The 26,930-nt window shown below is 45.3% G+C and overlaps 1 protein-coding gene across 1 annotated transcript in view; it reads right to left on the bottom strand.

Annotated features, from left to right (window-relative positions):
* The window catches only part of LOC145399031 (dipeptidase 1-like), a 65,206-nt gene extending 38,494 nt beyond the window's left edge, over window positions 1-26,712 (bottom strand). The window contains exons 1-3 of the mRNA XM_080271760.1: window positions 26,698-26,712; window positions 15,788-15,953; window positions 10,946-11,123 (exon numbers count right to left, since the gene is read on the bottom strand). Of these exons, the coding sequence (XP_080127886.1) occupies window positions 10,946-11,123; window positions 15,788-15,953; window positions 26,698-26,712 (359 nt within the window). The remainder of the gene's footprint in view (window positions 1-10,945; window positions 11,124-15,787; window positions 15,954-26,697) is intronic.
* Window positions 26,713-26,930: the final 218 nt, after the last annotated feature.

Below are 26,930 nucleotides of genomic sequence, written 5' to 3'. Positions count from 1 at the left end.
TTTTACGTATCTCAGTGGCAGCGTCAGACATCTTCCATCCAGCTGGTTATTCCTTCAGGGGTTTACGATGGAGGGGAAAATCTATTGTGGCGCCGTCTGAGAGAGAGAAAGAGGGAGAGAGAGAGGGAGAGAGAGAGAAACTAGACTGATGAACAAAACAGCTCAAAATACACACACACACACACACACACACACACACAAACACACACACACACACACACATACACACACACACACACACACATACACACACACACACACACACACACATACACACACACACACACACACACACACACACACACACACACATACAGGTTTTCGAGACACAGGACGACGAAACATTCACTATGACTGATGTGATATGGTACGGAGAGACGAAAGGAGGCCAGAATACCGACACACACACACACACACACACACACACACACACACACACACACACACACACACACACACACACACACACACAGCGTCTTGGTGATGCTGGTCGTCTCTTCTTAGTCGCCCCTCGCCACTGACCGTGAAATTTTCCATTGTCGGGGAAATGCTGAGTGATGGCATGGATTTGTGTGTGTGTGTGTGTGTGTGTGTGTGTGTGTGTGTGTGTGTGTGTGTGTGTGTGTGTGTGTGTGTGTGTGTGTGTGTGTGTGTGTGTGTGTGTGTGTGTGTGTGTGTGTGTGTGTGTGTGTGTGTGTGTGTGTGTGTGCATTTTTCTCCTATATTACCGGAACGCTTATACATAAAAACGTAAAGATTAAATTCCTTACATAGTTGGAGAAGAAATAAAGGCTGGATGAGGTGGCCGGAGGAGGAGGGGTAAGGGGGAGTTGAGAGAGAGAGAGAGAGAGAGAGAGAGAGACAGAGAGACAGAGAGAGAGAGAGAGAGGGTTGGCGAAGAGGGGGGAAGGGGAATGAAAAGAATGGGGAGTGAGAGAGGGAAGTGGATGGAGAGGAATTGGAGAGGAAGGGGAAGGGAAGAGGGAAAAGAAGCAGTGGGGGGAATGGGAAGAGTGACAAGGAGGAGGAGAGGAGGGAGACGGATGTGAAAGGAAAGGTAATGAAGAAAGGGAGGAGATAAGGAGGGACAGAAGAAGACAGGGGCAATGCTGTGTGTCGAACCAGCGAGGTGGAAAGATAGAATGGGAAATAGGAATGAAGCGAAGAGGAAGAGAGGAAGAAGGTGAAGGGAGGGCCGGAAGAAGCAGCATGAAGTGGGGAAGAAAGGAACAGTTTGTGGAGGAGGAGGAGAAAAAGCAGAGAGAAGTGAGGAGAAAGGGAAGAGGACGAGGAGGGGTGAGAAAAGCTGAAGAGAAAAGGGGATGGGAATAAGCGAAAATTAAGGTGAGATGAGGAGAAGGAAAGGGAAAGCGGGGAGAGAGAAAGCAGGGAGGAAGGGATGGAGAAAGAAAGGGGAGAGAATAAAGGGGAGGGGGGACCAGAGAAGGGGTGGAACTGGAGAGAAGTCTGTGAGGGGAGAAAAAGAATTGTGTTTTGAAGTCCTAGCAACAGATTTCATTTTTCCCGCTGACTGTGAACTGTCTTAGTGGCTTTAGGAGGCTCCCAATATTATCTTGCTCATCATTTATATCTACGAATGGCACATTAACACCATCAGCCCGAGAGCATCATTTTGAATACTGTTTTGCCCACTAACTGACCGCTATACTAATATTTTAAGGCGAGAACGTTAGTAGTGATGGGGTTGTTGAATGCAATAGACACTTCCAGGTCAATACTGCTCTCATGAACTAAATTCAATAGTCTGAAGGCAGCAAAACACACACACACACACACACACACACACACACACACACACACACACACACACACACAAACACTGTTATGAAGATTGAATCATCTGCTGTGTATTAATTCGATTTATTGTATCGACAACTTATATCAAAAACATTTATTTTTTCGATATTTCATTAGCGTTTGTTTCGAAATTTTTTGTTTCGAGAATAATATCATTTAGGAAATTTTAGGCTGTGAAATTTTCTGTGTATAGGAATTTTGAACATTAATGGGAAATTTGTGCGATGCATTTGTTGCCTACCACGGAAAGAAGAAACTATTCGCTTGTGAAAAACCTGAATGTAAGGCAAAGGTTATGAGTCTTGGCGCCGATCGTATATTGCTGGGTGGCTGTGTGCTGCAGGGAAAACATTTTGGAGTGGCACGAGAAATGAGAGAGCGAGGGAAAAGAGCCATAACGAGAAGAGGAAGAGGTGAAGACGAATATAGGCATTTTGATGTCAACTTTAACTTAACAATAATGGGAAGCTGTACTTTAATGATCACGATGACTGATGTGCAGATCAGTAAAAATGAATCAAACACGGCATGAATGAGTATAGCAGAGCCGCCCACCCATCTCGAGGGCGGATATTGGTAAGGCTATACTGAAATCAACACAGTGTTTATCCCAGACCTTGTGTGCACCTGTTTTCTGAGTGAATTTTAGGCCTCAGTACGAGTAATATTTGATCTTATCCTCATGGTACCTCCTTGCCAAGAATATCAGTTACCTCTTCTCTCCTCAAGGTTCAGTTCTCAAATTCTGGTCGTTAGCAAAGTGGGAACACAAGACATAATTAGTTCAAGACGGTGAGAGCAACCTGATCTCCTTCCCTGCAGCGGATGGCGAGAGAAAGGAGGGGGAAGAGCGAGGAAGGGGTAAGGAGAGAAAGGAGGGGGAAGAGCGAGGAAGGGGTAAGAAGAGAAAAGGAAGGAGGTAGGAAGAGGGAGGGGGAGAGGAAAAGAAAATTAGGGAAAGAAGGATAGGGATGGATAGTCATGAGGTGAAGAAGTAGAGCTGCAGAGGGGAAGAGGGAACGGTGTATCTGTGATGTGTCTTTGCGTATGTGTGTATGTGTTTGTATGTCTCTATGTCTATGTATGCCTGTGTACGTATGTGTGTGGGTCCGTATGTGTCTGTATGTGTACGTTTCCACAACAGCACGGTGTCAAAGCGACGCATCACCATCATAATTTCCGTCAGTGTGGGGGAGGGACGGATGGCCTCTCTCAGCCTCGCCAAATGACACCAATAAACCGGAATGCAGCCCTAAGTCCCCGCGTCCACAGCCGTTCCCCCTCACAGCCGATTTCACGCTCGTCAGCCGGCCAGGTCGTTATCCAGGCTACCTCACATTATCTTACCTGCCGGTGCAGTGGTTAGCAAGTTCACCCACGAATGGAAGAACCCGAGATCGATTCTAGGGTTAGTCAGACCCTTGGGTGAAGTTTGTCTCCCCCTTGCCCCTGTTCACCTGTCTCCCAGTTTGTCCCTATCCACCCAGCAGTATAAATGAGTTGTCCCGACCATGTAAAAAAAAAAAATCGGTGAGACGTCTTCCTTTATTCTCTGAAAAAAATCGTGTGGCGGTAGTTGGATAAGAAGGAAAAGACGTCACTGTACCGAAATACGACGATGTTATTGTTGTTTTTTGTTGTTGTGACCCTAGGCACATGTGAAACGAGAACCAGGTGGACTGCAGGCTGACACTACCCTTCTCCAGCAATGCACCATCCTCCTTCCGCGGGGACAGAGAAGTAGAATGGACATGTTTGTATAACCTGGTAGTTGAGCCGCCTGGGTATATCAGTGCCACCACGTGAAGGCGTACCGAAGAAGGCGATACTACGGCTTTACGTTGAAGGGTAAATATTATCAAGCTCCTATGACCCACTCTCAGGGGGATATGATTTGGGGTTAGGTAGAAGAGAATCCCAGAGTTGTTCCTACCATGTGTGGGTTTATGGATGGCAGTGAAGCTTAATGCAGTGTTTGAACAGGTAACTGTAATCAGTTCTGGCATCACCATAAATTCATTTGGTAATTAACTTGAGAGAGAGAGAGAGAGAGAGAGAGAGACTCTACATTTTGCCTGTCTCCTGCAATGTTTCCCCCGTATTCCCCATCACCTCCCAATCTCCCCTACATTTTCCATATCATTCTTATATCTCCCACTTTTCCTCCTCTTTCCTCTGCCTATTACCTATTGATTTTCCCTAACTCCTCCAATCTTTCCCCTATTTCCCTTACTTCCTCCAATCTTTCACCTATTTTCCCTTCTTCCTCCAGCCTTTTTCCCCATCACTCTCCCATCTCCCCAGCATTTCCCCTGGTGAGGTGAGGCCAATTTCCCTCTCTCTTGGTTCCCCTGAGGCAGTTCATGGCCCTAGACAATTTGCATACGTAAGAAGGCTTGGCTGGTGTCTACTGGCTGCTGGAAAATGGTCTTGGGAGGCTATAAGAACAAGGAGAACAAGAACTAGAACAACAACAACAATTCCTAACTGTGTCTGCTTGTGACTGTGCACGACACTACACTGTTGCCCGTCTGTTACCGTTCCTTTTTCCTGTTACTGTGACTGTGTGCAGCTGCGGGGAATTTGTGTTACCTTTTTTCCACCTCACAAAGCTCAGTATTAACTATTTTGATGACACAATCAGGTGGTGGAAAGGGATAACTTCACGCGGTGGCACTGCTATGACAGAGTGGGTTCGCTGCTCGGTTATAAAAGCTTCTCTTAATTCCGTCCCTAAGTCCTACAAGGAGGATGGTGGACTGCGGGAAAGGAGCAACTTCATCCTGCAGTCCACCATGTTCACGTCAAGATAAGCCTGAGACTACAACAACAACAATGACACCACCGAAAACCTACCTAGCATTTAACCTTTTCTTACCTCACACTTGTAACTAATGACTGCTCTGCTATCCCTTTTCACCTGGTTTTAATTAACTGCTCTGTTACCTCTTTTTCACCTCATAGTTGTAGTTAATTTCAGCTCTGTTACCTTTTCTACCTCAGGGCTGTAACCAATGACGGTTCGGTTCGGTTACCCCTTTTCATTCCATCGTTGTAACTTCAGGCCTCTGTTCACGTCCCCATCCCTTTTTGTCCGTTCCTGTGGGGCTGAAGCGGTCCGTGTAAGCTAAAATCAACACCGTGCCTGAATCAAACCACCGCCGCTCTCTTGAACGTTGGCCAAATGAGTGAACACTGAGTCACTGCAATTAGGCCTTTGATGCAAGCCTGGATAAACGTGCAGAAAGGTGGGCTGGGGATGAAGTGGGGGAGGACAGAGGGTTGGGGAAGAGGAGGGGCCGTGGGGAAGGAAGGGAAAATGAGGGACAATGGAAGGAAAAAAAGGAGTGAAAGGAAAGTGAGGGAGAAGGAAAGAAAATGAGTGGCAATGGAAGGATAAATGGACGGGAAGGAATGAGAATGAGGGAGAAGGAAAGAAAACTGAAGGCAGTGAAAGAAATAAAGAGGACAGACAGGAAGGGAAAATGAGGGAAAAAGGAAAGAAAATGGGTGGCAATGGAGGGAAAAGGGCGACAGAAATGACATGACAGAGAAGGGACGAGAATAAACGGGGAATGAAATGAAACAGAGACCAAAGAGAGCTGAGAGGGGGTGAGGGGAAGAGTGAGGGGAATGAGGTGTTGAGGGCTGTAAGAGAGAGAATGAGGGGAGGGATGAGGGATACTGGGGTGAGTGTAGATGTAGAGAGAAGAGGAGGAAGAGGAGGAGGAGGAGGAGGAGGGGGGAAAAAACAGGAAGAAAACATCTGCTAGGGGGGAGGTGAAGGAGAGAGAGAGGTTACCATAGCAACCACAGGTGCAGCATCCCTTGGTACACAACATCCCTAGCATCACACTCTCACATTAACAAGTCACTTCCTCCTTCTCTCCATCCTTCCTTTCTTTCCTCCCTCTTTCCTCTACTTTCCCTCCAAAATCTTCCTTCCCACCCTTCATCTGTTTTTCCCTCCTTCCCTCCCCCTCCCCATCCATCCATCCAATACTCATCCTACAACATGTCCTCTCTCTCTCTCTCTCTCTCTCTCTCTCTCTCTCTCTCTCTCACCATGCATTCATCTAGTCCTCGTCTCCTCTGGTACCCAAGCCAATGAAGTTTTTTTTTTCTTTTTCTTTTATGTTTTTTTTTCCTTTCCAGGCAGCGAGGATTTGTGGACAATACCTCTAACCTGGACGACTTGTTCACTTTACTAAATGGTTCAGGCGTCTCTCTCTCTCTCTCTCTCTCTTCATCTGCGACAACTAGGCTAATCTCGCTACTTGAATACTAGGTCGTCATTGCATAAAATTAGATAAGTTTTCATTATAAGGCATGAATGATTCTCCTTGGTTACTACTCAAATCGGCCATTACCTGAGCTGAAAGAAGTTAGAGATCTTTGCCAGGTTAATCACACTACAGACACCTTCTCTTTCCTTCTCAATGGCTCTCATCTGCTATACTGAACGCCAAATATTTCTCTTCCTTTTTTTCCCTGATGTGTCGTGCCCCAGCCAACAGCAACAGCCGCCTCCCTGTCACCCGTTTCCTGGTCCTATCTTTTTTCCGTCCGAGTCAGCAGATCGGACAACATTCCACCCAGTTAGCAAACTTTCTGACGCGATAAATGTTCCCTGAGCGGGATCTTTGTTTCTCCAATCTCCTACGAGTGTTCCTCAAACTTTTTTTCCCTCCCCCTCCTCTCTCTCTCTCTCTCTCTCTCTCTCTCTCTCTCTCTCTCTCTCTCTCTCTCTCTCCATCCTTCTTCGGTAACGTGATCGTTGATTGTTCCTCCTCGGAAAGTCTCTCTCTCTCTCTCTCCCTCCTCTAGTTCCTCCTTCCCTCTTCTTGTTTCCTTCCTCCCTCCTCTAGTTCCTCCTTCCCTCTTCTTGTTTCCTCCCTCCCTCCCTCCCTCCCTCCCTCCTTCCCTCCCGTTTCCTCCCTCCCTACTGTTTCATTCAACCCTCCTGCTTTCTCATATTTCTTTCCAAGTTCTCTTGTTTTCTCTCTCTATTCAGGTGACCTAGTTCCATCTCAAGTTCCTTCCTCCCTTTCCTCCTCCTGCTTCTCCTGATTCCTCATGTTTCTTTCCCCCTCCCCTTACTCCCTCTCTTTTCTTCCTTCCTCCTTCCCTCTCGCATTTTCCTCCTGTTCCCTCCCTCCCTCCACCTGCTTTAGTTCCTCCTCCAGTCCATTTCTCCTGCTTCCCCTCCACCCCTCCATTCATCCCCCTCGCAGCTCTTTTTTCACGTCGTTTTTCTCTTCCGGGCCTGCTCCCTCCTGTCGCTCCCCACAGCTGTCCATTTTCATTACTCCCATTGGCTCACATTTCTCTGTCATTCTTTCACCCGCTTTCAGTCTTTCCCTCTTTCGGTTTCTCTCGACGCTGTCACCTATTCTTAAAAGACATGAGTTGCTGTACTGGGAGTCTTATTTACTGTTTTCATTTTCCTATATATATCTTCTCGTTCAGTTAGCGAGGCTGGCTGCACACGTATCTACCAAACTGACTATTCTATCGATCTAAATGATTCTCTTCATCTACCCATTCATCCATCTCTGTCATTTAGTCATTCCCATTGCTTCACTTGGCTGCCTTTCTATTTCCGGTGTAGGTAAACTGTCAGGTCTGGCATCAAGGTGGACTAATGTAACGTTGGGAATTTTCACGTCACACACAAGTCTTCAAACCACTAACAATGTCCACTAGTGTTTCACATCCCTTTCCACCAACAAGCGTTATATTTTGGCAGTGGGGCAGTACAAGGGCTATCACCCACCAGCAACACTGTCCGCTGGTGTCGCTGCTCCCTATCAGCCATAACACACCATATTTTGGTGGTAAACAGTGAGCAGCTGACCCTCAAACCAGCGACATTATCTGAGAGTAGTTCACCTCCCTTTCAACAGCATGCATCGTATACTGGTACTACAATGGCTCGTGACACCTGCAATTCTGTCTGGAACGGTCGCAGCTCCACATCAATCAACAAGTGGCATATATTGTTAGAGGTACATTCCTTCACATTCGTAACAAAATTCAGTTACATTCTGCCTACCTTTCAACATGCAAGCCTCATAATTTGGAGGTGCATTTGTTGGTCTGACACCTGTAATCTTATTCAGACTGTCGTAGATCCAAACCCTTTAACAAGGTACGTTTTGCGATGTTCACAGCTCTTCAATTTCACGACAGTATGTGGTTCCCTATCAGTTCCTTTTCAGTCAACAAACATCGTATTTTGGTGGTGCAACAGCTGACCCGACACCTATACCGCTGTTTGGGTGTGCTGTAGATCCCAACCCATCACCAGGTAGCGTATGTGGACGGTGTTACAATTCGTCACTTCGCAGCAGAATTTCGTTGTGTTTTACCTCCCCTTCTCCCAACAACCATCGTACTTTAGGGGTAAAACGGTTGACCTGACACCAGCAATTCTGTTCTGAGGCGTCATATGTTCAAATTTATCTCCAGGCAACGAACTGTGATATTACAATTCGTCACATTCCCAACAAACTTAAGCTGTTAAATACACACACAAATCCAAACATTACATTTTGGTGCTGCAGCGGTTTGGGAGTGTTGCGGGACCATACCCATCAACCAGCAGAGTATTGGTTCCACGACTCACCACACTCGCAACAAAATTTCACCGTAAAACTCCCCATAGCGACCAAAACGTATTGTATTTTGGCGGTGCAACGGCTGATATCACACGAGCAACCCTGTTCTCGGAGAGCGGCAGGTCCATATCGATCAATGGGCAACGTTTTGTGACGGTGCTACGACTCGTCACATTCAGGACAACGTTCGGTGGCTGGGCTTTATTTCCATACCAGCGAACAGAAAGAATATTTGGTATGGCAACTATTGATGTGACACATCTTTTTTCAGAGTTTAGAAGTACAGTACTTAATCTAGCCCCAGGTTCATCTGAATGTTAACTCAGAGGACTGCAGGATGCTGCTGCTCCCGTCCTGCAGTCCCTCAACTCCTTTGCGGGAACTGGGAATGAGCTGAGGGACGTTTTTATAATCAGGCAGTTCCACCGTCCCGTTATATCGAAGCCACCATGTGAAGGCGTCCCCCTCCAGCACCTTTTGGATAGTACTATGCCCAGATCCCTCTACAGGCAACGCATTGTGAGATTCCTACTACTCACCACATTCTCAACATTATTCGTCTCTTACACCCCCATACCGACCAACAGTTCTAATATTTTGGCGGTACAGCAACTAATACAACACTATGGTGGTACCAATCTTAAGTGGCGGTTTGGGTGGGGCACGAACCTCTGTACAGTGGTGCCACGTGTTCCATACCCGCTATGTGAACGGCTCTGATATATGTTATAGGCATCACAATAAGATAAACACATAAGAATATAATGGTAACGTGTGTATTATAATATATGAAAGAACAGTAAACTGATTATGCGTAAAATATTTATACGGCAATACAGAAACGTGGCATAATTATTTTACAGTGTTGCTTAAAAAAAAGTAGTCACTTTTATTGGCTGTTACCGTCTTTCTGGGGTTGGTAATAATGTCACAATTATGATTATAAGATAATGTGCAGGAATATAAGCAAATATATGCCAGTTTCTTAGTAAAAAAAATATATACACTGAACCCTCGTGAGCGGCAACAGTCACACACACCCAGTCCGACCTGGTCATCTGTGAGGGATAGAGGATTAATAGGCCTGTTTGGGAACACCTCTTTAAAAAAACGCGCCAAGACTTTAACCTCCTGGGTGGTGTGGAAATAAAGTCAAATTTACAATATGTACATTATAACGTAAAAGAAAATAACCAAAATGTATCCTAAAATACCACAGACGAGAGAGAGGAGGGGGGGGGGAGGCAGACCAGGGGCAGTGTTGAGTGCAGCTGAGTGAGAGATGGAGGAAAAGAGGGAAGGAAGGAGGGAGAGAGTGATTGAATGAAAACAAATCATGGCGCCACAACAGCGAGGTCATCTGGCGCCATATGTAAAACAATAATACTTTTAAACACAATTAGATATAATAAAAACAAAATAAAGAAATGAAAGCACAAGTTTATAAGTCACTCATAAAAGAAACAAAATTGAAGCACATCTTCCCCAGGAGAGAGAGAGAGAGAGAGAGAGAGAGAGAGAGAGAGACAGAGACAGACAGACAGACAGACAGAGACAAAGAGAGAGATAGAGACAGACAGAGAGAGAGAGAATGAGAGAGAGAGAAGGCAGGCCAGGGGCAGTGTTGAGTGCATTGTCAAGCTGAGGGAAAGATGAAGGGAGGGAAGGAAGGAGGGCGAGAATGATTGAATGAAAAAGCGCCGTAAGATCGAGGTCATCTGGCGTCATATGTAAAACAATAATATAATAAAAAACAAAATAAAGAAATGAAAGCACAAGTTTATAAGACATAAAAGAAACAAAATTCCCTAGGGTGATGCACATCCCCCGAAGAGAGAGAGAGAGAAAGAGAGAGAGAGGCATCGCGAGTATGGAAAACGTGGCACCACTGTACAGAGGTTCGTGCCCCACCCAAACCGCCACTTTAGAATGGTACGACCATAGCGGTTCTGTTTCTATGTGCTGCAAGTCCACATCGATCAAGAGGCTGGGTACTGTGATGGTGCCACTGCTCTTTCCCAGCAATATTTGGCTGTACAGTTTCCCTACCGACCAACATACATTTTGACGTCACAGCGGTTGATCTGACACTTGCAATTCTGTTTGGGAGTGTCACTTCACCTGGTCATATTCCCAACAAAATTTCGTGTTGGCAAGTCGCGTCCATACCGATCAACATGCACCACTTTTTGATACTACGGCAGATAATCTTCCACCTTCCGTCATTTATAGTAGTCTTGAAGCTCTCTTTTAACGCATATCACTCAGACGTCACTCATAACCATAGCAATGTGTGACAGAAGCATAAATATTGAAAGTCATCATAATATCAATGGTGTTATTATGACAGAGGAGTTATCAGATAAAAATTTTCATCTACTGACCCGTCCAAGAAAGGGTAGAAAATTGGCATGCCTGTGGTGAAGGCAGTACTAAGAATGAGAAAGAAGCAAAAACATATACTCATCTACCCGTCAACCCGTCTACCCGTCTACTCATCTACTCACCCGTCAATAAGAGGAAATTCAGAGAGGATCTTGTTGGCATTGGCGAGTCTGTTCTGTAGGGACTGTGAAGGGTCGCCCCGCAGAGCCAGAGGGACCCCCACCCCCACCCCTGCCGTAGCTGCCACCAGGAACACCAGGCCCACCAGCCACCAGTGCCGGGTGCTGAGCTCGCCGCCAACTGGAAAGAAAGTGAGAAAGTGAGTGAGTGGGATAGTACAGATAAGAGAAGGTGAGACTTGGGAGAGAGAGAAACGTGGGAGGATGTACAGAACTGACTGACTACACACTCTATTTACCTTGCTTTAACAGCATGGTTATGAGGCTACACACACACACACACACACACACACACACACACACACACACACACACACACACACACACGAGACAAAATCTATCATCGCTGTGGCAGCAAAAAGTCGCACCTGGACTTGTTCGGCTCACAGGTGCAGCCGGATACAAATAAAGGGGAACCACTGAGAAAGAGAGAGAGAGAGAGAGAGAGAGACAGACAGACAGACAGAGAGAATAGTCCAAATTGTGTCACGTCTCTCCTTCAATCGACACCTCACCCGTCTTGAAACTCTTCCTGTTTATTTTCTGTAAGACTTTCCTGGTGGCGGGGAGGAGAAAAGAGGTGGGGGGGAGGAAAGAGGAGAGGAGGAGGAAAGAGGAGGGGAGGAGGAAAGAGGAGGGGAGGAGGAAAGAGGAGGGGAGGAGATGGGGAGGAGTGGGAAGGAGATTGGAGTGGAGGGAGGAGGAAGTCGAAGGGGAGGGGAGAGAGAAGGAAATAGGAGATGGGGAGGAAGGTAAACAGGGCAGGCAAGGAAAGAGACTAGAGGGGACAGGGAAAGCAATAAGGGGAGGGGAGAGGCGGTGAGAGGGGCAGGAAGGACGCGGGGAGAGGGGAGATGGGAAGGAGAAACAGGGTATGGACAGCAAAGGTGGAGTGGGAGGGACAGCGAGGAACATGGAGGGGAAGAAGGGAGAGGGGTAGAGGTAGGGGGAAGTGAGGGAGGGGAAAGGGGAAGGAGGGAGGGGTATTGGGGTTAAGCCTGTCTTGCCTCCTGTGAGTTTAGTTATTCCCACCACCAAAAACTTACCTCGTTTTCTTCTCTCTCTCTCTCTCTCTCTCTCTCTCTCTCTCACTGCCGTCATTTCCCGTCCTTTCTCCTCTCTCTGTTTCTCTTTCTCCTTACTGGTTTTTGCTTCGTCTTTTCAACGTCCTGTTTCTCGACCTTTTGTTTTCTTTCTTTTTCTTTTATTTTTTCTTCCTTTTACCTTGACCTTATAAAATATTTTCCACCTTACGTTATTTCACTTTCTCTCAAAATTTTGTATATCCATTAGCTCATATTATCAGCTGTTATGTGGATATTAGTGATTGTGATGATGATGATGATGATGATGATGATGATGATGATGATGAGGAGGAGGAGGAGGAGGATTTCTTGTCTTCCTATTTTTGTCATCCATTTGATCTGTTTTAGTTTTGTCTTCCTTACTCTTTTTTTTATATTTTTATATTATCATATTGCCATTATATCTCTTCATAACTTTCTTCCTTCTTCCGCATCTCTCTCTCTCTCTCTCTCTCTCTCTCTCTCTCTCTGTCTCTCTCTCTCACAGTCCCCTCACAAACTTACTCCCACTCTCCACGTTCCTTTCTCATTCTGTTAAAAAATACCAAGCCCCTCTCAGACCACCACCACCCCCTTCTCCCCTCACTCTTCCCTCCCGTCGCTCCTCCCTCCCTCCCTCCCTCCGTCTTCTTCTCCAACCTCCTTTCCCCCCCCCCCACACATATTCCCTCTGCCACACTTTTCTCTCTCAATTTCACTTCTCAGTCCAATGGCTCATTTTGTACCCTATTCTTGCACTCTCCAGACGATTTCCCTCAGCTTAGGCGTGACATGTCGAACTGGAGGGGTTAGATACAGCCTTCACTAACCCACATGAGAGAGGCTTATCGCAGTGTGGAAAAAAATCGTCTGGAACTTGTTGAAATAAAATACAGAATGTGTCATCGAACTGGAGGTAAAAAATAAATAAAAATAAAAATCCACCCATATACCGTCCCCTCCCCCTCCATACCGAATCTCTCCCCCACCTTATCCCTCCCTCCGTCTCCCTCCCCCACCCTACTCCTGCAGCTCCCTTACCATCATTCCTCCCCCACCCCCTATCTCCATCCACCCTCCTCCCCCTTCTTCCTGTATCATCACTTCTCCCCCTCTTTGTCCATTCCCCCTCCTCCCCCTCCTGTCTTCCTCTTTCTCTATCCCCCTCTTCCTCTTCCCTCCTCTCTCTGCCACCCTTTTCCTCCACCCCTTCTCCTCCCCCTCTTCCTGCATCCCCCTCTTTCCCTTCTTATGTTTCCCTCCTCCTCCTCTTCCTCCCTCCCTCTTCCCCCTTTTCATCCCCCTCCCTCCCTCACTCCCTCTGCATTTTTCTCACGCCTTCACGCCCAGACTTTTCTTTTTCCAGTAAACTCTGAACTGGTGTGTGTGTGTGTGTGTGTGTGTGTGTGTGTGTGTGTGTGTGTGTGTGTGTGTGTGTGTGTGTGTGTGTGTGTGTGTGGAGGGGGGAGGCAAAAACGGAGAAAAGAAAAAGAACAAAAATCGGACAGGAAATTGAGTGAAGTGTGGCGATTCATGGAAGGGTTGGAGATTTTGCGACTTTTTACGAGTGTGGGTTGGGGGAAGGGTAGCCTGATGACTGAGGAGTGAGCGACATGGAGGCGATTTGTTTGTAGCTGCCCCTTCTGGAACCATGGCGTCTGGCTACACACTGTCAGATTATTTCCTTCACTGACATGGAAAATTGTGGTCTGCCTGTCAACTAATCTGTCAATCAGTCTATCTAGCTGTCTGTCTGTCACTCAATCTATCTATCTATCTACGTGTGGTAAAAAGGAAATGCTGTAGACGTGGTAAACAGCACACTCAAGGGAATGCAAGATGGTCTCCACACAGCTATACTTCTGTGAAAATTGTCATGACGATCAATAACCTTACAAAAACACAGGATCCCATAATTTCTCTTTGTATGCGTTCACCTTTGATCCTACAAATCTATTTATGAGGGCTAATGAAAGAATAACGAAAAATAAATAAAAGAGGAAATGACAAAGGTGTGGGGGTATTGGCCAAAGGAACAACTGAACCAAGTTTGAAGCGAACTGTTGAAGAAATATAGAAAGGAAACGAAAATGAATGGTATTTAGAGGAAAGAAAAAGGAAAGAAGAAAGAAAGAAGAATGAAAGACAGAAGAAAGAAGAATGAAAGAAGACAGATGACAGAAGAAGGGAGAGAGAAAGAAGGCAAAAGAAAAGAGAATGAAAGGGGACAAGAGACGAGAAAGAAAGAAGACAGATGAAAGGAGAAAGAAAGAAGACGAGAAAGGAGAAAGTAAGAAGACAGAAGAAAGGAGAATGAAAGAAGGCAGAAGAAAGGAGAAAGGAGGATGACAAGAAAGGAGAAAGAAGACAGAAGGAAGAAGAAAGAAAGGAGAAACAAAGAAGGCAAAAGAAAGGAGAAAGAAAGAAGACAGAAGAAAACAAGCAACTGCACTGTGTCTCCATTACAGCGTGAACACCTAATCAGACAAACAAACACAGCCAACACTAACAAACTCCAATTAACACCAATATCACAAAACGCTATTCTCCACACAGCTTTCATTTAATTTAGTGCAGTAATTAATATGCATAATGGGGGTCCGTCGTTAGTGTATATATTGCTAACACATATTTCCCCCCCCTCTCTCTCTCTCTCTCTCTCTCTCTCTCTCTCTTTCCCCCTCCCAGCATAGTCACAAATTAAACTAACAGAACTGAACGCTACAATGAGCCTTTACACCCGCGCATATCAATTAAGGTCACAATACACTTAATTACACCTGTTCGTCACCTGTGTTGTGCATGGCGATTAATGTGTTTCCCGGAGATGGCTTCGCTCATACTGAATATCATTAACTGCTTGTAATTACATGCACTGGTGACAGGGGCGTGAAGCAAGGATGAACGCATATGCACGAGCACATACACACATATACACACCGCTCGCTGGTGCAGTGGTAACGTTCTCGCTTGCCAACTAGTGGACGGGAGTTCGCACCTCGCTCAGGTTGCGAAAAGTTTCGCTGACGAAGTGGGTGGTTACTGTCCCCCTCGAGCAAGGGGACGGGTGTGTGCGTGTGTGAAGGTCACAGCCTTGCCCTTAGATCGGACTATATGAGCTATCAGCTCCCTTCCGGGAGGGTAAAATGCTGACGATCACGACCATCAGGTGATCCTGACCGACCCGGTGAAATTATATAATTACACACACACACACACACATACACACAAATTCTCTCTCTCTCTCTCTCTCTCTCTCTCTCTCTCTCTCTCTCTCTCTCAAAAACTCTAAAAAACTCATTCCTAAATTTTTCCCAGCTGGCGAGTCTTCTGCTGAAAAAGTTGGAGGAACAGACAGGCAGGCAGAGAGACACAGACAGGGATGGGTAGACAGAGAGAGAAAAAAAGAGAGAGAAAAAAAAAACACAGACAGAGAAGTATGTAGGCAGGAAACAAGCATGAGGATTGAAGAGACAGAGATACACAGACAGACAGACCTTACTCCTACCCACAAACACACACCCTAATCTTCAAAAGTGCAAAAACAACTCAACAACAAGTTTCCCTCTGTTACCAAACCATTAGTGGAAGTAGGGTACCAGGACGGGGCAGATACAGATGGTACACACACACACACACACACACACACACACACACACACACACACACACACACACACACACACAAAGACAATATTCCAAACAGCCCATGTCCTCCTCACCTTTTCTTCTGCTGGCGAATCCATTAGACGACGTAGACGGGGGTGAGTCGAGGTAGGAGAGCTGGGTGTAGACGGTGGAGGGGTCGTGTCTGGAGGTGTCGGCACTGCAGCTGCTGTGGCTCCGGGAGATGTGCGACACGGCAGGGCACCCTCCTTCAACCAGGCTCTGTGGGAGGTGAAATATGAGCTGGTTAGATTTATTTTTAGTTCGATTTGGTGAAGTGGGGTAAAGCAGGTTGGATCAGTTTGGAAAGAACCGGGTCCGGCATGACTTGGTTAACGTAGGATAGGGCAGTGTTAGGAAGGCTGGGATAGGTTAGATTAATGTTAAGTTGAGTTTAGTTGAGTTGAGTTAGATTAGGTTAAATTACAGTATTACAGTGGGGTAAATTGGACATGACTACTGATTAAAATGAGAAATAAACTAAAAACGAGGTTAGAGAGTTTTCTGGATTTGTGATAGTAACTGGACAAGGACAGGTGAAGCCAAGGTAGAATATTTAGGTAGGGAGGAAAAAGACACTGGGTACAGAGGAAAGGGAGGGAAGGGAAAGGAAATGAGCAAATGACAAGGGAAGGAAAGGGAGGGGAAAGGAACTGAGTAAAGGAGAAGGGAAGGAATGGGGAGGGAGACGAATGAAGAGGAAGGGAGCGGAATGGAACTGAGCACTGGGAAGGGGAATGGAAGGGAATGAAGTGAGCTCAGCAAAGACAAAGTGAATAGATGGAAAGGTAAGAGTAAGGAGGCGAAATGAGTAAGGGAGAAGGGAACGGAAGAAGGGAAGGAAGGGAAAGGGAAGGGAGAGGGTAGGTGAAGGTCAGGTACAGACAGGCGATGCCGGAGAGGATCGATGAAATTGGTTTGATTAGGAGGATTGGTGAGACAAGGATGAGGAGAGAGAGAGGTGAGGATGAGGGAGGAGGACAGGAAGAGAGTGGGATGATAGGAAAAGACGCGGATGAGGAGGGAGGATAGGGAGAAGTATGGATGTGAACGAAGGATAGAGAGGTGATGGTTAGGACTGGAGAGAATGGAGGGAGAAGAGAAGGATGTCTTATTTTTTTTTATCCAATCATTAAACTGTTCCCTGCCCCATCCTTGGTTCGAACTCGTCCATTCAGACAACAAACCACTCCTCTAACCACTCGATCACAACCTCCCAGCTTAGATCATTTAAGGAGGCAGTAACAAGCCTGACATGGTGCGGGGGGTCGTGTAGCTTGGAGAAGGGCCATCAACTGAACAAGGCAGACCCACCCAGGGAAACATGAAGAATGGCCTTTTGAAAATGCTTGTAAAATTGTGGCAAAACTGATTATGTAAGGCCGTCTGCTGAACTATGTCTAATAATACATTTATTTACCTATTTATCAGTGTATATATCTACCAAGGGAGTTAGGTGGATAAGTCGAAAATGAAAAATGGCCTTTCAAGCCATAGATGAAGATATAAACATTTGTGACTCCTTAGCTTCTCTCTCTCTCTCTCTCTCTCTCTCTCTCTCTCTCTCTCTCTCTCTCTCTCTCTCTCTCTCTCTCTCTCTCTCTCACGCTTATGTGTGTGCGGGTGTGTGTCACATCTGCAACTCCCAACTCTCCCAGCACACACCACGCCGCCCTCCCACATGCCCTCCTCCACTTTATCCCGCACATGACACGGGATATAAAGTTACCGAGGGGGGAGAGGAGGGGGGACAGCCAGATAGCAACCTCAGTCGCCACCACGAACCACAAGTCAGAATCTGTATTACTCAGAAGTGCTGAGGTGGGTGGGCGGAGGAGGCTTCGTGTGAAATTCTCTTCAGCGACTTATTTTGACTTAGAATTAAATAATGCTAATCAACACAGGGGTCCAATTCTTAGCCGATACAGAACTACAATTACTGATGACCTTATGCGGGAAAATCATCTCCCTAATAATTCACCTGTATGGTCATTAATAACTAGGTGATCCGACCGGTTATATGAGTGCCACCACGTGAAGGCGTCCCTCTCCAGTACCAACCGTAAAAACTGGGAGATAAATTGTCCACACCCCCTCCCTGGGCCGTGTAACAGATGGAATAACAGGGTTCGTAGCATCCCTTCCTAAGCGATTTGTTTTGCATTTTACACCTCTTCTCTACTATTTACGTCGCTTCAATGCAAGAGGATATGAAGGTGAATGTGGAGTATAAATCGCTAAGGAAGGGGTGTTAGGAGATCTTCAAAGCCTGTGTTCCCCTTGAAGCGTCCGAATCCGCATCATGGTGGAGCGTCGATGCGGAACAGATCGGTGGAACAGCCGTAAAACTGGGAGATGAATTGTCCACTTCCCGCACCTGTCCGGCCCGCCCCCATCCGCCCCGAACTTCACGTTAAAAAATCTGACGGATGAGAATAAGTTTTCCTTTTCAATTTGAAGCCACTCAGAATTCCGCGGCATGGGTAGGGTGTCCGGATTTACGAGCGTTTACGAGCAACTGTCTGTGTGGCGGACCGAAATGAAGTTTGTGATGGATTGGGTGCAGCAGGACGGGATGGCTCGTGGACGGGATGGCTCTCCTGCCTAGGGCCAGACGAGTTAGCTGAGAGTCATAGGAGCCATTAGCTTTGAAAATTTCGTAATACCCGTTCCCAACCTATTCATCCTCCACAGTCCACCTCGTTTTTGTCTCGTATGTCGCGGGATGGGTAAGGTCGGGATGGGAAGGGAGTCGGGGTACATGAGCGTTTAAGACGTTTGTGTGGCGTGTGGCGCTCGGAGATGCAGTTTTCCTGTGTGAGGGGTGTCTGCACAAGGACGACAGCGAATTACACTAACTCTCTCATGGTGAGGATAACTCTAGCATTATTATCTGAACTACCACCAAACTATTTTATTAAGCTGAGAACAAGAAAGCCTGACAGTGCTAAAGAACAAACCTTAAATCTTTGCAATGTTTTTATATGAATTCGTTGAAGCTGATCCAGACTAATGTTCATCTGTATATTTAATGACTCTCAATCTATGCCTTGTTCATCTGTAAGCTGATGAAATGGACTATGCGGTTTTCTCTGTGTCTGTATGGCTGGATATTCAATTATACACTAGAAAAGGACTGATAAGGGTAGATGAAGAATGTATGCATCGATAAGCAAAAGGCAAAGGGCTGGCACTTATTCTTAGCTTCGAGGTGAACAGAATGGCTATCTCAAAGGTATACATAAAGCGACACCTATAGAGGAAAAATATATATTATAAAAATGTGCACATGATTTTGCTTGTAAAGTAGAACCAGGAATTCAAAAGCTAGAGTGATTTGTGACTGTGGGCTATTTCGGATGATGATGATGATGATGATGATGATGATGATGATAGTGGTGGAGATGCTGATAGTGATGACGAGAAAAAAAAAATGACGACAAAGACACCAATGATGCTGCTGTGATGACGCTGAAACTAAAGATGATGGTGTAAACGAACTATTAAATCCAACTACACCCTGCCTACACCTGGCCCCCCCCCCCCCGTGTGAATATGTAGGTAGGCTGCACTAATGGAAAAAGTTGGCTGGGACAATGCACGCCATCTGTTCCTCGCACCCACACATGTATGCATTTGTTTACGCACACATCGAGGCTACCACACACACACAAACGCATATGCATACGAATCAACACACACACAAACACACACACACAAACAGCAACGGTTAGAGATTGCCTTCATTAATTCCTTTACTAGACTATTAAGGATGCTTCCTAGTGGTAGCTGAGAGAGAGAGAGAGAGAGAGAGAGAGAGCACCCGCCCCCTCCCATTCATTACCCAAGTTACTCGGCTTGAACACATTCATTTTCTGAGCCGGAACAAAAGGACACAGAGCCACAGCATTAACATTTACCTAGAGCTGGTGTCTATCTATCTGTCTGTCTATCTGTGTGTCTATCTTATCTGCCAATCTGTCTGCCTGTCTTTGTCTCACTGTCTGTCTTCTTATCTATATCTGTCTTTTCTGTCCCACCCCCTCTCACTATTCGTCTATCTGTTTAACTGTCTATCTGTTTATCTATCAATCTCTGTGCGTATGAGAGAGAGAGAGAGAGAGAGAAATACTATGTGTAAGTGTTAACGTACACAGCTTCTCTCTTAGTGTGTTCATAATTGTGAGTGGAAATGCATGTAGTGAGTGAGTGAGTGAGAGTGAAATGACAGTGAGTGTGATGATGGGTGAGTGATGGCGTGTTAGGCCGACATGGTGATATAGTGAGTGATGTAAAGTTAGGGTGATGGTGAATGATGATAATGGTGAGGGTGACGGTGAGTGAAATGTATGCCTCCTGACTATACAATGGTTACTAAGAAACTATCATGTGCTGAAATTACCCTAGAAAAGGAAAGGAAAAGAAACCTAACCTAATTTAACCCAACCCAACCAAACCACCCCCTAATAAACTCAACCCAACCTAACCTAACCCAAACCAACTCAACCTAGTCCAGCCCAGCCCAGCCCAACCCAACCCAATCTTATGTTACCCAACCTAACCTAACCCAACCCAACAGTTTCAACATACAAGAAGTCTCACATCCCCAGCTGCTGCCACCACATGTTTTATTGAGCAGCCGATATTCTCCCTCAGGAAACTTGCTTCAAATCTGCTTGCTCCAAAAACTGACCCGGGAAGCAGAGCGGAAAATCGGCTTCGAAAATTGGAAAAAAAAAATAAAAAATGAAAGGGGCAGTTACAGAGAAATATAATCGCTGAGAAACTGTTCAGAAAGGATGCTAAAAGATCACCTTACAAATCTGGCAAGGAAGCTATTAACGCTGCCTACAAAAGCCTTCCACCCGTGACCCCCTACTACGCCAGGAAAAAGCCACAAAACTATTTCTTTCAATAACTATTCAGAAATCAGAAGGATCATACCGATACCGATACTAAATACGAGCTCAAAAAATCGGCTACGAAATGTAAATATCGGCAACAATACACAAAATCGTTAAAAAATGCTAAAAAAATATATACATCTTTCTTTGTTTCCGCTCTCATCATAGTTCTAAACTTCCAACCATGTAATATATATCAGAAAAGTCACGGGCACGCCGTACTATCAGCCTGAAGAACTGACAAGAAGTGTGTAAAATCAGCAAAAAACTGACAAAAAAAAGCTCTCAGAATTGGTTGGAAGAAATATTCCTCCTTTGGTGTCACTCCCGTCATGACTTCAAAATTTTCAACTACGTGAGCAAACTGAGAGCAGAGTTGTGTATGAAGATGGACAGGGCATGACAAAGGCAAGACTGGCTCTGGGTGGGGGAGGAAGGATAGTGGCGTGAAGGACAGGAAGAAAGATAGATACATAAACCAATAGATAGATAGGCAGATAGATATGTATGTGGTTCGCTGGATAAAACAGACAGATACAGACTGATAGGTGGATGGATAGACAGGTGAGATTAGGACAGATATGCTGAAAATAAACAGGCAGGCAGAAAACATACATAATCAAGTCCCCCCCTGTCTTTCTCTTTCTTTCTTTCTCTCTCTCTCTCTCTCTCTCTGCTCCACCGATTCCCCCTAACCTTCGCTGCCAAGCCAAATTGACCATATGATATAGAACCACCAACTCGGCATTATATTTCAGCTCAGACATCCTCCTCCTCATCCCCCTCCTTCGCCAGTCAGCATTTTGACCTCCTAGTTCTCATTCCCCACGCACTTCCTCACCCCACACGCACCCACGCACTCTTCACGCACCCACGCACTCAGTCTTTCACACGCTCAACTGACATACATCATTTTCGTTTTTCAGAAAAAGCTTCCCTACCTGGTCTTCTTTTTCTTATCATTCTTCCTCCTCCTTCTTCCTTCTCCCTCTCCTACTTCTCCTTCTTCTTGCCCTCCTTCTCTTCCTTCTTCTTCACCTCCTCCTTCTCCTCCTCGTACTCCCACGCACCCACGCACTCGTTCTTTCACGCATTTTTTCGATTTTTTTTGTACTTTCTAAAAAGTTATAAAATTCTCACCAGTCTCTAATACTTTCCCCTCATTCCTCACACATTTCCTCGCTCCTCACGTCCCCACGCACTCATTCTTTCACGCACTTTTCCCTTAATGCACTTATCTTGCGTAACCCATTTTTTCCTTTCTAATAAAAACCATAAAAAACCTTACGCAATTTCTCCACCTCCTGCTCCTCATTCCTCACGCATTTCCTCACTCCTCACGTCCCCACGCGCTCATTCTTTTACGTACTTTTTCCTTCATGCACTTATCTTGCGTCACCTTTTTTTTTTTTCCTTTCCAATATGATCCTTAAATTCCCGCAAAGTTTCTCTACCTCCTCCTCTTTCTCTTCTTCCTCCTCCTCCTCCTTCTCCTCCTCGCGTACTCATTCTTACACGTACGGTACTTTCTCTCTCCTCACTCATACTCAAACATTTCATTATTACCACCGCAAATTCTTTCCTTCATCAAACAGCCTCCTTCACCATTTCACAATATTAACAGAACTTTTGGCTATACTTCTAACCACTTCACTCCGAAGATGTATTTTTCATTTTATTCTTCCCAACTGCAGCCTAATTTTTTTTTTTCGGATTAGGAGGGATTTTTCTAACTGGAGGGATTAGATGTAAATTTAACTGACGCCCTCACTATTAGATATTTTTCTTTAAGTATACTTCCTGTAACGGTAGCACTACGAGCGACACATAACTCTTGGCAGTAAAAGAATTAAAGCATCCGTCTCTGGCTAAAAGGTTTCCAATAGCCTTGAAATCTCACACAAACTCTCTACAATCAGCGTTCTGTCTTTTTAGTTCTCACTCTCCAATTACTTACACATTCATTTCTTTCCGTATCTTTTTTTTCTTGATTCATTTATCTGTTGTAAAATGTATCTTTCCTAACATCATTCGATTTCTTCCATCCAAGTCATTTATTCATCCATTCATTCATTCATCCATCCATCCATTCATCCATCCATCCATTCATCCATCCATCCATCAATCAATCCATTCATTCATTCATCCATCCATCCATCCATCCATTCATTCATCCATCCATCCATCCATCCATCCATTCATTCATTCATCCATCCATCCATCCATCAATCCATTCATTCATTCAGGCCTTCAAAACTGTACCTCACGCATCCTAGTTTCCTACCCACCAAAAATACTTACACTTTTTTTCCCCCTTCCAGTTTGTAGTTAATGGTGAAAAATGATAAAAGAATCTACCGTAGACCTGGTGGTAAGAAAAACAACAGACTTTTTATTTACTATATATTTCCACTAACCAAACTCAAAGGCGCCACAGGGTATTAATATTAATGAATTCAGAGGAGTGTTTTCCCTTCTCGTTTTCAACAATAGTCAAATACTAATTGTGAGTCGCTCTGGCGTTCATTCTAGCGATTATATAAAGGTGTTGGTGATTAAAATGAGGCTTCAGTGAGTATACAGAAAATGCTTCGTGAATAAATGAGGCTTCAATGTGTTTTCTTCTTCTTCCTATTATTATTATTATTATTTTTATTATTATTATTATTTCTACTATTATCAGTGTTGTTATTATTATCATTATTCATTTTCTTCTTGTTCTTCTTTTTCTTCTTTCATCATCACCACTACCACCACCACTACCACCACCACCATCATCATCATCATCACCCCCACTTACATTTGGGAGGGAGGGATCCAAAAACAAGACCCTACCTTTAATCAAGGAAGCCAGTAGTCAGCGTGTGTTTACAATATCAAAAAATCAATATCAACATTAAATATCTCGGGAGGCAACACAGACGATTCCTAACTAATCTTGACGAGGACTAAATTTCTTACTGACTTCCGGTACTCGCAAAAAATCAAAATCGAATGTCAAGATGGTTGTATAGTGTAGATGAAGCCGCTTCGTTAATGTATGCTGTCAAAGAGAGAGAGAGAGAGAGAGAGAGAGAGAGAGAGAGAGTACAACGGGTTATCCTCTCACTGTCTCTGCCACGAGTATATGATCCCAACATTAATTTATATATATTAATTTATATATATTTTTCCTCTTGTTCTTATTTTTTCTTTTGTTTCCTCAGCTCTATCTTTTCAACAACTCACGCCACTGTAAAAAAAAAAAAAAAAATCATCACAAACCCTACCAACGTTTCCCGAAATTATCAAAAACACGAAAGCTTGTACAGTTTCCAAAAAGTCCATCAGAGCCCCGAGTTTATTGCTATAGAACTGACTCAAAAAAAAACAAAAAAAAAGACAGAAAAAGGGGAAAAAAAGCGACGATCAAAGAGCTCTAATCGGCGCAATGTAAAAAAAAAAAAAAAAAAAAAAAAGTTGATTGGAAAAGAGAATTTGTAAGTTATGGAAGGTGAATGAATGGATGTATGGAGCTTTTCAATGGGGAGTTTGTTCATGATTTCCTGTTTCTTCGTTTTTCATTTTTCTGGGTTTTTGGATTGTGCTCGCCCTTCCGAAACGATGCAGTTAATGATGATGATGATGATGATGATGATGATGATGATGAAGGGAAATGCATCAAAGAAATTACTGGACAAAATCGTCAGACAGTACAAAGAATTATCCCCTGAAAATCTCTCTCTCTCTCTCTCTCTCTCTCTCTCTCTCTCTCTCTCTCTCTCTCTCTCTCTCTCTCTCTCTCTCTCTCTCTCTCTCTCTCTCTCTCTCTCTCTCTCTCTCTCTCTCTCTCTCTCTCTCTCCACACGCTAAATTATGCGCATTAAACTTCATGAAGTCTTTGTAGAGAGAGTGAGAGGTTGAGAGCAAGATGGCGGCAAGAACTGTTTCATTTTCTTGTAAGATTTTTAAGGTATTTTTCCTTTTCTTGATCTTTTTACCCTCTCTCTCTCTCTCTCTCTCTCTCTCTCTCTCCCTCAATGCTTCTGTCTTCCATTTATTTATTTCCTTCTTGCATCCTTCTTCCTTTCCTCTTCTTTTCAATTTTCCCTACTTTCTTTCTCCCCATCTCCTCACCTCCCTCCTTCCGCCTCTACTCTTCCTCCTCTCCTCATGCCCTTCTCCGTCCCACCAACCTCTCTTTCCCGCTCCCCCCCCCCCTCCCCAATCTCCTATCATTTCTCTTCACTAATACATACCATCTCAAACTCTCTTTACTCCTCTTTCCTTATCCTCATCCTCCCCCTCCCCATCCCCATCCCCTCACCCACTTCCATTCCTTATCTCTCCCAGCCCATCGCTCCTCTGTTCATTTCCTCCTCTTCCTCCTTTTCCCCCTCTTCCCCCATCCTCTCCCCTTCCCTTCCTCATCCCACCATTCCTGTCTCCTTCTCCCCACCTTCCTCTTCCCCTCCTTCTCTTCCCCTCACCCCTCCTTCTCTCTCATCTCATCCCCTCCCCTCCCTTCTCGTTAACACATCTCATCCCCTCCCCAACCATCTGTTCCCGACAAACAAGGGCAATTTAGTCGTTACAGGCGCCTGCTGTTCCACGCCTCAGGTCATTAAGAAAGGCACTACCAGCCTCTGTTACAATGTACTACCTCATTAAGTACTTTCACGACCCCTGATGTGCTCTTTGGGAAGCTGATATATTACTGTACTAACTGGTATTTAAGCTGAGCAGTGGGATATAGGGTGGTGATGATGATGATGACTCTCTCTCTCTCTGTATCTAGTTACGTATTTCTTTATTCTCCTTCCCTCGTCTTCTCCCCTCTCTCTACCTTTATCTCCATCTCTCCTTCTTCTCCCTCTTTCCTCCCCAACTCCTTGCTCTCCCTCTCCCTTCCTTACCTCTTACCTCAATTCTTATCTCCCTCAAATGTACAAATTAACGAGCTTACTCAGCATAAAGTACTTCTTATCTTACACTCAGACACACAAGCACTAACACTCTCTCTCTCTCTCTTCAACCAACTTCAGGATATATTTGCCTCTCTCATTTATCGTTTTTGTCTAGCGTAGATGGACTAGGGCAGCGATGATTTGATAACCTCCCATGTTCCTTGAGAGAGAGAGAGAGAGAGAGAGAGAGAGAGAGAGAGAGAGAGAGAGAGAGAGAGAGAGAGAGAGAGCGCATGGTGTCTCAAGAAAGGGGAGTGCTGAAGGGAACGAGACCTGCGCTAAGACATGGTGAAGATTTATAGAGCGTTAGTTATTTCCACCTGTAACTGCCCCTTTATGTCTACCTGTAATTATTTTATCAGGTGGTCTCTTGCCTTCATAGACATCGTTCCTGTGAGTGATGTGACTTTTACTGATAGGTCAATATAAAAAATGAGAGAGACAGGGTGGTATTCTCTCTCTCTCTCTCATTCCTTGACCCTTCTCTTATCTAGCATTTTTTCTCCATTAGCGTCTATCTCCCTCTCCTCTGCATGCATGTCCTCTCTTTCCTCGCTCTCATAACTTTTCTCTCCCTGCCACCCAGCCTTCCCCTACCTTACCTTGCCTCTCCTTGCCTTCCCCTACCTCTCCTTGCCTCCCTTTGCCTCTCTACATTCCCTGCCTCTCCCTGTCTACAAATCTTTTTTCCCTCCCCCTTTGCCTCCTCTGCATCTGCCTGCCTCCCTACAGCCCAAAATCTCCGCCTCCCTTGCCCTGCCTCTCTCCCTGTCTCTGCCTCACTTTGCCTCACCCTTCCTCCTTGCCCCCCTTTCCTTATATCCCCACCCTGTCTCACCCTACTTTCCTACGTTCTTTATATCTCTGCCTCACTCTGCCTCTCCTCCCTTCCTGCCTCACTCTGCCTCCTCTCCCTTCCTGCCTCACCCTGTCTCTCTACCTCCCCCTGCCCCTCCCTACATTTCATTCTCTCCCTACCTCACCCTACCCCGATCCTCCACCACTCCTCTTCCCCTTCCAACCCCTCCTTCACCACCTGCTATTCCCATCATCCCCTCTACCCCCCTCGCCCCCCATGCCCCCCTCGTCCCTCTCGTCCCCCTCGCCTCTCAATACCCTGCCCACGTCCATGTCGACCCACCTGTGAGATGAGACTGGGATCCGGTACCTGTCAAATGCACTCACACATACACACTCATTTGCATACGCTCATGTACACGTATTGGGATATCTACATACACACACGGATATACACGCTTGTTCAACACACACACACACACACACACACACACACACACACACACACACACACACACACACACACACACACACACACACACACACACACA

Source organism: Coenobita brevimanus, chromosome 47, assembly GCF_032717465.1.
Source record: "Coenobita brevimanus isolate Jiangsu-jjx chromosome 47, ASM3271746v2, whole genome shotgun sequence".
NCBI lineage: Eukaryota > Metazoa > Arthropoda > Malacostraca > Decapoda > Coenobitidae > Coenobita > Coenobita brevimanus.
This window is presented reverse-complemented; position numbering and strand designations above follow the sequence as displayed.